The sequence below is a fragment of the Nothobranchius furzeri genome, chromosome 7 (genome assembly GCF_043380555.1).
Source record: "Nothobranchius furzeri strain GRZ-AD chromosome 7, NfurGRZ-RIMD1, whole genome shotgun sequence".
NCBI classification, from domain to species: Eukaryota; Metazoa; Chordata; class Actinopteri; order Cyprinodontiformes; family Nothobranchiidae; genus Nothobranchius; species Nothobranchius furzeri.
Window position 1 is genome coordinate 51,784,027 of NC_091747.1, and position 12,801 is coordinate 51,796,827.

Sequence of the window (12,801 nt, forward strand, 5' to 3'; positions counted from 1 at the left end):
GCTTCATAATCAGAGTCAGTCATTACCAGACAAAGTGATCAGTCAACAAAGACCAGACCTGCCGGCAATTATACGTTTTATCTAATATTTGCGCTCTTCATGCTGCGTATCTCCTCCTCTCCCCGACTGGGAGCCTCTCGGCGGGAGGCGATTTTCAAACTCTAAAAACTCCCAAACTTTGCTCAGCCTGAAGATTACACATCTCCACTATCTTCTGGTGTAAAGTAGTTACTTCATGAGGGATCATATTTGTAGATGAGACTTGTTAAAGACAGCAATGAGGCTTTGGCGCTTTTAACGAGTAAGTCCCAACACTGACAACAATCTATAGAAACTAGAACCAACACGCATAAACAGACAGATCGGTCCTGCCTACTTACACTGTTGGTCTTTTTTAAATAAGCAGTAATCGTTGCTTGCCTTTTTCGCTTCATCCTGCATCCTAGCAGCAACCACTTTGGCGCCTCTGGAGTCGGTGTTTGTTTTCTCGTCATGCTGCATTCAATGTAATTGGAAAAAGGAGCTTCAAGCGCTTAACCGCCGATTTTGTTTTCTTTCTGGCCTTACTTGGGGGGGACGGATCGGGGTCGATCTGAATCTGGGGGGGACAGATCCCCCCCGTCCCTCACCCTATCTGCGCGCCTGATTGATACTAATCAAAGCCAGGTTAGTGAGCCGCCCCCGAAACATAGTTGACCTCAGGTATGACTTGATCAGGTTTTGAAAAGCTCCTCTCAGCTTGAGCCACAGTGACTGGCAGAGCAGTCCAAATGCTGGGGTAGATCTCCAATAGATCTTTATCATGATCCATAATATTTTAGAATTGCCCCTGAAATTGTAATTTAAACTGACATAAAAAAAACTGTAGACTACCAAAAATGCCAACTTTTACAGAACAAATCAGGTAAAAAATAATCAGTGCAGCCATCTGCAATAAATAAACAGGATAGTTAGTGGTGACCGGGGAGTTTTCTTCTGCTTGTAGAGTTGTTTTATTTATTATTATGTGAACATGATCAACATGTGTTTGTTGTTGTTCAGGCAGGCCACAGGCTGCAGCGAGCATTTGACAAATCCTAGTTTGAATCAGTAAAAAACGATTCAAGGAATTCTTTTGAACCATTTGAATATTCGTTTCAATATTTCAGCCCTATTAGCTCTGTTAGCAATTAGTTGACCGAATTTAACTGTTAAAATCCCAGTTAACTGGTTCAAAAAAATGTAAAACATGCATCATGAGAGCGTACATATCTTGATCTTTCTCCTCTTTTTTTCTTTTCTTTTTTCCTGAATCGGGCACCTGGTAGTTTTAGCCTTTTTATAATCATCTCTTCTGTTTGGCTCTTGACTCAATAAGTTTCCTTTAGTCAGGACTAAACAATTCGACCTTGATGGGGGGGGTGACCACAAAATCGTTTTGTTTTTCCTTTTTTTATTCGGCCATTTCACACAGTTCAGAAAAACCTGAAAGAATGATAGGCCTGTGTTTATGATATTATGAATGAAATGTGCGCTAAATGGAAGAACATCAAGATGTGATTGACTTTAGCCATGTTAATACAGTTGATTCAGCCCCTACCCGCTCATTTCATTTGGGAAAGACCCAGAGGGGAATTCCCCCGCCGCGCCCCTCCCCTTCCTCTTCTTCATGCACACGCAGAGCACCTGAACCCTCTCAGTCAGCAGGAGCGCCTGCAGCTGCTGGGGGCACCAATCCAGACGCTGTCATATGACAGATAATAGAAAACCTCGGTGCGGAGCAAATTTCTTTCTTTTTTATTTTTTACTCAGCGCTTGTGCGCTCCTTTTGTGTCATGAAAAAATGCTGCCCCGGGCAACTGCCCCGTCTGCCCGTGCCTAAAACCGCTACTGGTCCAGTGGTTGCTTTAGGGTGGAGGATTTTAGACAAAGAGGAGAGAACCACTTTATTACTTTTTTTCGCCCAGTTTTTTAAATCTCCACAATATATTGACAGCTGTACTGTGTTAGAACATTAATAGGCATGGAAAAATGTTTAAGCTAATTTGTTTTCCAAATTTGGTATAGCATCTTTAACGTCCATCATGGCAAACCCACGAGATCAAGTGACATAGGTGCAAAGGGTCCGTTTTTAGAAACTCTAGAAATGTTTGTTTCATATTGTGTTTTTTGCAGTTTGCACTTTTTAAAGCAGGAAATGAGAAGAAAAATAGACACACACCTTAATAATCTGTAGCTGTACACCCTCATCGGTCTGCGGTCCTTGAAAACAAGCACAGATGGTCTCGATGATCCTGTCGATGAGCTTCTTGCCCGGAGCAGTGCTGTCCGGGGCGCTGCCAGTCAGGTGGCCGTACGCTATCAGCTTCTACAGGTCACAAACGTTCAGACGAGTCAACGCAATAAAAGTCAGAACATCACCAACTATTCTTGGGTTGTGCATGGAAGTTCCGCTCCCATCTTTACAGGTTTGCTCCTCAGTAAGACGTTTATAAAGGGATGAAAAAAGACTCTCACACCAAAACACGCACAGGTTTAGCTGTCGGATTTGTTCTGCCACTCACCTGTAAACAGTCGAGTGAGGTGATGACGATGCGGGGACATTTGGACTGACACGCCAGCTCAAATGGCAAGAAGTACTTGTCGGCTTCGATGAAGTTGGTTTTTGATTTGATTGGTGGTAAAGTGCTGGAGCTGGATTTGCCATCTCCGCTGGGCGGACTGAAGGGGAAAAATGCAAGGAAAAAAAGAGAAATGATGAAAAACACAGAGCTCTCAGTCCAACAGACACTTTTCCTGACATCTAAGCACTGCTAACAAGGCGTAAAGAGGTAGGGATGGTCCGTTTCACCGAACTGGAGCAAGAAAAATAAACATGCTGCTCCTCTTGGGGAGAAATCTGGAGAAAATCACCAAATTTGATGTTTCATCGAGTGTTCATGACGACATAGCTCCCCTTAGCTAAGGAGTAGTACAAGGAGTAATACAGGAGTATTTCCCTGAATCGTTGAGATTTAGAAAACTGTGAACCATCGCTTTCACTTTCAGAAACCACAGCTTCCCCAGGCGCCGGTGCCACACCCACTGCTCAAGCTGGGAAAAACAGAGCAGGGGTGGGTGCCAAGGAGAGAGAGAGAGGAGACAAGACAGCAAATGAAGAGGAGGAGGTTGCATTGTTTATGTCCAGGCAGTGAAAAAGGATGACTTCAGCTCTTTAAAGGAGGGACGACCTCGCTGAGTTTAGCAGGGCACAATCATGGAGGGGCATAAAAGGGCCACGTAAAGGAAGAGAAGGGAGGAAAATTTAGATAAAACGTGGAAAAATTATAGATCAAGATATGGTGGAGGGATAGAAAACTCAAATACCACGTATATATATAAATAAAACAAATATAGGTAATGTTTTAGATGGATCTAAGTGTGGCTATGAATCAGCACAAAGCAGCAACTCTATCCGCTCATACCCGTCTCTTTATTTCACTAAAGCTTTAGGAGAGCTCCAACAGAAGACGCTTGTCTTAGGTGTGATAATGTGGAGCTAAGAAAATTAAAGAGACAGTGTGCAGTTTTTACCTTAATCTTTGGAGATTTCCATCAAAACGTTGAACATTAATTAAATGATGACCAGTTGTTGAAAAAGATCGGTGGCTTTGTAACATGTAACCATAAATATCAGGTCTAAAACACATGGGAGTCTCTGGGCGACGCCATATTAGATGCCATGTTTCCTTTTATGGGAGCCCGTGAGGACAAAACACATTTACTGATTTGTAACAAATGTTTGCTATTCATAAACGTTGTTTTACACATTTACCTCTTCAGTCGTTGCCAGTGATAAAAGAGAGTCTCATCAGCTTATCATTTTGCTGGAGGTTGTGCTCCCAGGGATTTTTGACCCTAATGGCCATCTGTTGATAAGGTCTTACCCCCAAATTCCACTACCTCCGCTCCGCTCCGACACGAACGCCGGAGCAAAATCGGTCCCGTTGTAGTCAATCAGAGCAATTCCACTACTGCGGCCGTGCTCCGGCAGTGCAGCGCCGTGCGCCGTCCTCTGTTCCGGCGTCCGGCAAAAATAGAATCGATCCTATTTTCGCCGGACGCCGGAGCACCTCCGCAGTAAATGGACAGGAATCACAACCGCCCAACAGGAAAAGGAGCAAGCACAACTTCCATTTTTCACAATAAATCGATAAACAAAAGGTGTTTTTTTGTTTCATATGCACAGGTTTAACAACTTTTAACAACTATCAATGGCGGCTGAAGTTTAAATGCACAAAAGTAAGCCATAAATACAGTTTCTACTATCAAAGTAGTCACACTTTGTTGATCCAAACACTGCTGATCTCTCAACACAAATGATGGGCAGATTAAACAGTTCATGCCGATGCTTCTCCCACACAACGGGTGTTTGGATCTAACTTCCGCGTTTATTGCTCGGACTGTATCGCAAGATCTCGAAAATCCCGCGCATGCTTGTTTGCCCCCCTCAGGTCTCCGCACCGGAGCGGAGCCGTTGTAGAGCGGGTACCAAGAAAAATTGAGTTTGGAAGCAAGCGGCTGCGGAAGGCGGGGGCGGACCGGAGCGGAGGTAGTGGAATTTGGGGGTTACTCAAACTCAAAAACACCGCTTGCTTGCAACAATATAGGTATGTACTCCCCTCAATCGCCAGGGAAAATACCCACAGTCACTTTAAAGAAACATCTTGTAGGATTAGTTGAGAAATGTACATATTAGTATATGTGTCGCTGATTAAGTGTAATGGACATGGAAGATTGTAAAAAAAAAAAAGTTGATTTTTCTTTGCCGCCTCACTAAATTTGATTTCAGGACAAATACCTCTTTGCAAAAAGGCAGATGTAGCTTCAAACTTCATTGCCCTACATCTTGACATTAGCTGTACGATGTTTGTCTGATAAAGTGAAGAACAGCAATTTTACAGAGGTTCATATACAGACCCTTCAAGTGGCAGTGTACTTGCAATAACACTACTTCCACTGAATAGATTTTGCTGTCCAACCTTTCAGCCATCTTTGTTGCTGGTGGTGGTTGGAGGGACCGGTGGTGCCGGTGTTCGACAGCCTCGCCTCTGTCAGAGCGCCACAGGGCAGCTGTGGCTACATTGTAGCTCACCCCCACCAGCGTGTGAATGTGTGTGTGAATGGGTGAATGACTGATTGTGTTGTCAAGTGCCTTGGGGGGGTTGTAGAACCCTATAAAAGGCACTATACAAATACAGGCCATTTACCAACATTGTAAAGCATTTCTGTAACACAGTTGTTTTAAACTATTTGAAAATGTCACGCGTAATAAAAGCTACGGGCATTGGCAGAAGCTCCGTTACGCAGGAGAGTATCTCAAGATCCCAATGGACAAGTTGAGTGATTCAGCCATTGGTGGAAACCTCTGAGCTAGTGGAATCACTTGTTGAGTTTTTTCAGCTGGCTTACATAAACCAATCACAGGAAGAGAATCGCCGTAAACCAGAAAGTGATGGGATGTGGCGTCAAGAGATTGTAAACGCTCTCTAGCAGGTGTAAAACAGCCCAAAATAGTCAGGAATCATCTCAGTGCGATGTTGGAACAAATGATTACAGAACCGAGTGGATATTGTTTTACTACAACATGGATTATAACCATGAATCAGCAACGGTAAGACCGAATTTCTGCTTTAGACTTCATGAAATGAGCTTTGTTTTCCTGCTTTGTTCATGGCTTGCTCCATGAGTTTTGCACATAGAGAAATGACATATTGTGCTAAAGAGGAGAATCTGGGCTTTCATTTAAACAATGGCTTCTGTGGATAAGATGATATTACATAGTCACTACTGTGCGTTTTTCTCAATATGTGTATTTAGCGTCGTTTTACGCCCTTTTGATTTAGTGGTTAATTGTTGGAATTGGGTGTTGAGGTAGATATTGTGGATTCTACCATTTAGGCGAGCCTCTTTCCGTTATGTACGTGTGCAGTTTGCTTATATATTGGTGAATGTTAAGCATGCTTTTGGTACGACTTTAATACTTGAAGTGCACGTGGACCTGACACTGGCTCCATCAGGTTCAAGAGGGAGGGATTATGAGCTAATTAGTGTTTATACATGTATACGTCTGTTTTGTTTGATGAGACTCGAGGCCTAAGATATGAGAGGTAGAAAAATTGTGTCACCCCAGTCTAAAATAAACAGACAATGTTTAAACCCTGCGCTATTCACTTCTGCTTTATGTTGAAGCAATAAACAGGGCAGCTGTGTTTGTAGGACACATTGAAGCTAAAAACAACTTCCATTAAGATCGGTCTGACCTGATCAACCATCAAAACTAGCCAATCCAATGCTATAGCTCATGTTTAAGGTTGTTTAACACAGGAATTAAAAGTTTGAAGGTCTACAGTTGCTACATAACAGGTTTTGCAAATGGAAATATCATAATATTTAGAAATTTTAAGAGCTTGCATCTCTATTGACTGAAGGTTTAGCTTGAACATTTTATTCTTCTGGCTCTATAAATGGTTTTATAGCAGTGATTTAAATTTTTTATAAAGAATAATGTTCCTGTTTATGTATCTCCAAATGTAAATGTTTAATTTGACCCCAACACTTGGCAGCATTGGTTATTCCTCAATTAAACTAAATTAGGCAGAAAAGGGCAAGTATTTGTTTGATTAGAAGCGACACAAAGGCCATTTTTTGCCGATACCTCTAAACCCTTTTATTGAGATTTCAAGGAAGTTTTTATTTTTTTGTTAAAATTGAGAAGCATAGTCATTTAGGTAAGGCTGTAGCCTCTAAATCCATCTTTTACATTCAGGTCACAACATGAACTATGAAACTGGGAGACTGGTGAAACAAATAGAGAGCAAGAACAGGGATGAGAACGATTGTGCGAGAGAAAGAAAAAAACAAAAAAGGGAATTTAAAAAAGGAAAAGGAGGTGGTGTGGAGAGGAAAAGACTGGGGGAATATGTCACATTCCAAAGCTCGTGTTACCTAGCAAACCCTTTCACAAATCATGGAGTCAAAGAAGAAGAAAGGAAACTTCAGCAACGGGCCTGGCTTCATGTAGAAAACCCATTAATGACGACGCGCGGGGGGGGGGGGGGGGGGGGGGGGCTTTTGGAAACATGTCAAGCAAGAACACAAAGAAAGAAAATCCCACTGGAGGCTGTGCATAAGAGCACACGGGACGTTTTAATCCCCTTTACTAGCCTGAACACTGGAGAAATCTACAGCGAGGCTGAAACTAAGTCACCAATATTAAATCTGAGCCAGAGAGAAAAAAAACCCATTAAAATGACCCCCACTGTCCCATTTCTTACATTATTTATCATTGACTTACCTTAATTTTTCCGATTCCTCCTTGATTTCCTCTAAAAGAGAAAAAGAGAGAAAAGTAGTTTGTCAAATGCACCAGAGCATGTCACCATGTTCAGACTTATGAATGACAGCTTTTAGAAAACAAGCAACGATAAATCAAGTCTTAATGTGCAATAGGGATGTAAGAAAATATTGATATGGCAATATATCGTGATATGTTTTCCCGTGATATATCGATATTCAAAAGACGTGTATCTAATTTTTGGAAGAATTTACATGCAACATTTGTGTATTCTTTTCTTTTAGTGCAATTCAAATGCCGACTGCTAGTTGGCAGCAGTGTGCAATGGGTTTTGTTTCCACTATTGAAAAGTAAATCTCTACATTATGGTTCAGATACCTCATGTTAAACATGTTAAGTATCAGTTTGGACTGTTTGTTGAATATTCCTACAAAAGATCAGTCTAAGAAAATTGACAATAATGTCTGACTGAATGTATCGCAATATATCGTGATATATTGCCTCTCCTGTATACCGTATCGCCAAAATTTCCCCAATACACATCCATTGTACAACATACGGATGCTAATCAAATCAGAAATTAATTAATATATTATTTATTGACCTGTACTAACAACAGAGTTTTTTCTCTCCCATTTTATGGTATTAATGTATAAAATAATCAACTAGAGCTTGGCCATCCTATTTAACACTAACACTTTCGTGAAGTAATGAGGTAGTGTGTGTCTGGCTGATGTCAGGCGCACCTGGAGGGTGGGCTAGCATAAGCACTAGCACAAGTTAGCATTAGCACTAGCTTAGGCTAACACTGTTCTTCAGTTAGCATTACCATGCCCATTACAACATTAATAATTTCCATAGGAAAGCAGGTAAGAGACAGCACAAACCTTTTGGTAAGCTACATAAGACACACCAAGCTGCCTATGTTCAACAACAATGTAAAGATCCTGGTTCTGGTCTACAGGGCCTTACATGGACAAACACCATCTTACATTGGTGACCTTAGTCCCTACACCCCCAGCAGGTCCCTGAGGTCCAGTGATCAAAGCCTACTGGTTGTGCAGCACCAGGCTAAAGACCAAAGGGTGACAGATCATTTGCTGCTGTGGCCCCCAGACTCTGGAACTCTCTCCCCCTGAGCCTGAGATCAGTGGACTCAGTGATCTCCTTTAAAAAGCAGCTGAAGACTCACTTGTTCAAGCTGGCTTTTCTATGACCTTCTTCAACCCCTCTCTCTTTATTCTGCTCTCCCCACCTATTCCACCTTCCTCAGGATCCACTGATTTCCCTCTTTCCTGTTTACTCTCTTTCTTAACATTTTTCCTTTTAAATCCCAATTATCTATTTTTGCTCATTTTAAATATATTTTAAACATTTTCTAAATGCTTTTTTATATTTTAACTTTTTTTTTTTGTTTTTGTGAAGCGCCTCGTGATTTTTACCTTGAGAGGCGCTATAGAAATGATATTTTCTTCTTCTTCTTCTAAATGTGCTTTAGTAACAACAGATAGTTTTTAAACTTTAAGCTAGAGCCAGTGGGTTAGAAACTTGTTCAGTTTCATTTCCAAAACTACTCTACAGCCCTCTGCTGACCAAAAACCACATTAGATTGTTTAATGGAGTCGGTAGGTTTTCTAGGGGCGCCATTTACCTGCTTTACGATTGTTAACTGTAATGCAAGCGGTTAACATTTTCAATTTGAAGACTGTCAATAAAAAGCAAAAGGAGGAAAAAATAAGTCTGCTTTTTCTGCAAAGAGCTGAAATGAGAGTGAACATCTGCATGGCTTACAATAGTTTGGAGGAGCTAGCAGTTGGCATTTTCAGTTCAATGATCATCAATGAAGGGTACAAAAAAAGAGGAGTTTGCTTTTTCTGTTGGTATCATAGTGGAGCAAGGAGTTAAAAGTAGTAGTCTTTGGAGGCAAAGCAAAGCGCTAAAACCGGAGTAAACATTGACACGGCCTACACTAGTTTGAAGGAGCTAACGGTTAGCATTTTTAGTTTGTAGATTGTCAATTAAAAGCACAAAAACAAGAAAAAGAAGTTTACTGTTTCTGTTGGCATCAGGGTGGGGCAAGGAAGTAAAAGTAAAACCTAATTTATACTTCTTCATCAGCTCAAGAGGGAGAGGCACGCCCGCACAGATGGAGACATTTTGACTTCCGACTTCTCCGTCTCCTGGGGAGTGTTGGAAAGCAATTCCCCGCCAGGACAAGAGAGGGCGTAGCGCTGTTCTGTGGTATCCTGTCTTTACTATTCTGTTTATATCGTGTTTTTGTGCATTTGAGATACCTCTAATCCCAAGTTTCCCATCATTTCTGTCCACAATAAAAAGCTTGCTGCTTACTCACTTCTCCAGTCACGGATGAATAAAACGTTAATATTTTTAGAGTTTTTTTTTGCGAGGGATTCTTCAAGTTGCTCCGTGTCTGCTGCTAGATATCTTCGGCTCTCTTTATGCTTTTGAGGGAACACTGGCATCTCGACCAGTCACAAGCTTGTGCTCTCCGTCTCGTCAGATGGATGTTTAGAAAAGAGAGCTCGACTCCATCTGTCCTTGCGAGCCTGCTGGAGAGCCATCAAAAGGAAGTATAATTGTGTTGCGTCTCTCCGCACCGACGCAGGTGGAGAAGTATAAATTAGGATTAAGAGTAATGTCTTTGGAGGCAAAGCAAAAAGCTAGTTTGAGGGAGCTAAATTAGGATACAAAAAAATCACAGACTGATGGTGACCTGGCCTTGTTGCTACTCAAATTGTAAGTAATAATATTTTTTGTCTAACAGCATGGATCATTTTATTTCGTGGTTTAGTTGGCTCACGTTAGTGTTAGCTCATTGTTAGCACTAGCTGCAGTTGCATTGTTTAAAACAGCTGTTATTCCACTTTCAACCAGCTGGGCAGAGGAGCAGGAAACTGCTCTGCGTTACTTTAAGATATAACAGTTAGAATTAGCCATGCAAGTAGTTCCAATAATAATGAAATTTTCTTAATAAAAATTGAATAGATGGCCTTTTATTGTAAAGCTGACCGTTTTGTTTACATCACAATGAGTTGAAAGGAGCCTCGATAATGTTACCTTGGATACTGCCAAAAATGGAATCATTATTCAGTCTGTGAGCCAGTTTTGTGTTTACTTCACGCATCTTGAGACATTAAAGCAGTTGTATGAAAATTACTGATAACTGACGGAGTAAAGCAGAGGAAAAAAATTAGAGAATGACACATGAAAAGAGAGAGGGAGACAAAAATAGAGAGCCCTACTGGTACTAAACATTAAAAGAGGACTTCAGTGATGAAGAGTTTAAAAGCACGGTTACAATTGGCAGCGTCCTCACAGGACTGCACCTGCCCACGGTTGTTGGGAAAAACCACAGGCATGCTCAATTATTTCATGTCTGCAAGGTCGAAAGTCGTTGGAAAGAAATCCAATTGGTGAGAATATTTAGCACCTGAACGCTCAGCGGAAAGCAAATTAAAGCAGGTTTTGAAAAATTTCTAACTGCCAGAGGAATTAAGAGAAGCAGCAGTTGGAAACGTGAGACTCGAGAGTTTCTTATCAACAGAGACGGGCAAGACCTTTGCCTCCTTGTTATTTATTATTCAGTGATTACTCAGTGTGATGCAACGCCTGTATCATATACAACACCCGGCAAGTAAATAAAAGATTAACCGATCTGCGGATTTATGCAAAAATGCCCATCAACAAAAAATAAAAGAAATCCCTGCAGTTATGGGGAAAATTAGTGCAATTCATTACAAAAAGACGCAGAGACAAACATTTTCATTATTTAGACTTACTTGTTTTTTTATGCAGACAAACACGTTTGGTGGAAAGTTCAGCATTAGTCCTCAAAACTTCAAATGAGATTTAAAAAACTCAATTTATTTAAGCTAAATAGTCTCATGTCACATTTTACGCTCATTAAATGTAATTTTATTACCGACTATTTTGTATAAATAATTATAACTTGTATCATCTTCATGTTTTGTTGAATAATTGTTTTAATCAAATCTAGATGAATTTGTACATTGATATTTATTCTAATAGGAGCATAATAAATGGCTCACGCTATAATTTATGCATGCAGGTTGTTTTATAAACTCAAGATTTTTCCTAGTAGCAGTTTCAGGCAGAAAATGTAAAACCTTAGATTGACAAATCTAAGATGAAGGCCTAAAACACACAGCTGGCAAAGAGCAGAGAGGGAACTTCTGGATAAGAGCGAATGTCTTCCTGTGAAACTGATGGAGGAATTGAGTCGATGTTTACGATGCTTAATGGAAACAAACCGGAGCAGAGAGATGAAAAACACAACAAGGAGAGAGCTGACACGTACCAGACGCTGCCAATTAACTGTATTTATTTTGTGGATATCACATCTCAAGAGTCTCCAGAGGAAATCGGTTGCTTGTTTTTTTTTCCATCACCACCTTCAAAGGTGTTTTTCTTGCAAGTGTGTATAACAGCTAATGTCTGCTCAAATGGGGTTTAATTCCACCCATTTGTGCTCAGTTTTGACCGATGCTGTATTTACTGGCCTTAAAGACCTGCCAGGCTAAAACACGACTCTTGACCTAGCTGGGATTTGTCAAATGAAATAACCAATTTGAGCGCCATCGTTCTCTGTGAGCTAAAGCTCAGCCTCAGACCAAATCTCTGCACAAATGCTTGCAGGGCATCCTAAACCCTAAATCACATAATCATTTTTCACATTGCTGTACTTTTGTATTTTACCCTGACTTTGGCTCTGATCCTAAAACATTTCCAGTAGATGATAGTCGGATGTTAAACGATGAGGATGGTTACTATCCACGGAGATTTTTATGGTCCTTTTAGGACTTTTGGATCAACAGCATGAAAAAAAAGTAATCATTTATGCGTGACCAAAAGTAATCTGGATACTTCAATTTCAACAAATTCCTTTTATGGTTGGCTTTTTTTCTAAGACCAACCCAAGGGGGAAACTGACAAAAGTGAAGCAAACGTGGAAGTGAAAAAAGTTGCACTTCCCCTATCATCCACTAGGGGCTGGCTGCAGAAAGGAGCAAATTCCCATCGACTCCCATGTTAAAAATGCAAACTTAACAGCAGAAATAAACATGTTTACAGCATGGTACCAAAACTACTTTGGGTTTAATAGGTCAAGTTTACCACCATGACAACTCTGAGGAGTGATTTTTTTGTAACTTATCAGATGTAATTAAAGCTTGCAATTATGAATTATTGGGTGTGTGTCCTTTTAATTGTCACGTAGCAAATTAGCAGTCAGCGCTAGAGTCGTGTCCTGCTTGTTCCTGGGGAAGGCTTCAGCCTCAGCCTAATGTTAAAAATATTACAGCCTAGAAGGCATGGGGTAGCACAGTTGCTCAATTGTGGTTTTCTGCTTAAAAGCCAACCCTCTTTAGTTTTGGTTAGCTCAGTTAGCTCGTAGCTACATAGGCTCAGGGATTGTTGGGTTTGAATCATCTGTCCACACCCTTACA

At 40.8% G+C, this 12,801-nt stretch overlaps 1 protein-coding gene across 2 annotated transcripts in view; it reads right to left on the minus strand.

The window, feature by feature from the left end:
* arfgef1 (ADP-ribosylation factor guanine nucleotide-exchange factor 1 (brefeldin A-inhibited)) overlaps positions 1 to 12,801 on the minus strand; it is a 63,074-nt gene that overhangs the window by 28,615 nt on the left and 21,658 nt on the right. For both annotated transcript variants that reach the window (XM_015955240.3, XM_015955239.3), the window contains exons 2-4: positions 7,316 to 7,346; positions 2,544 to 2,700; positions 2,201 to 2,347 (exon numbers count right to left, since the gene is read on the minus strand). In XM_015955240.3, the coding sequence (XP_015810726.3) occupies positions 2,201 to 2,347; positions 2,544 to 2,700; positions 7,316 to 7,346 (335 nt within the window). The remainder of the gene's footprint in view (positions 1 to 2,200; positions 2,348 to 2,543; positions 2,701 to 7,315; positions 7,347 to 12,801) is intronic.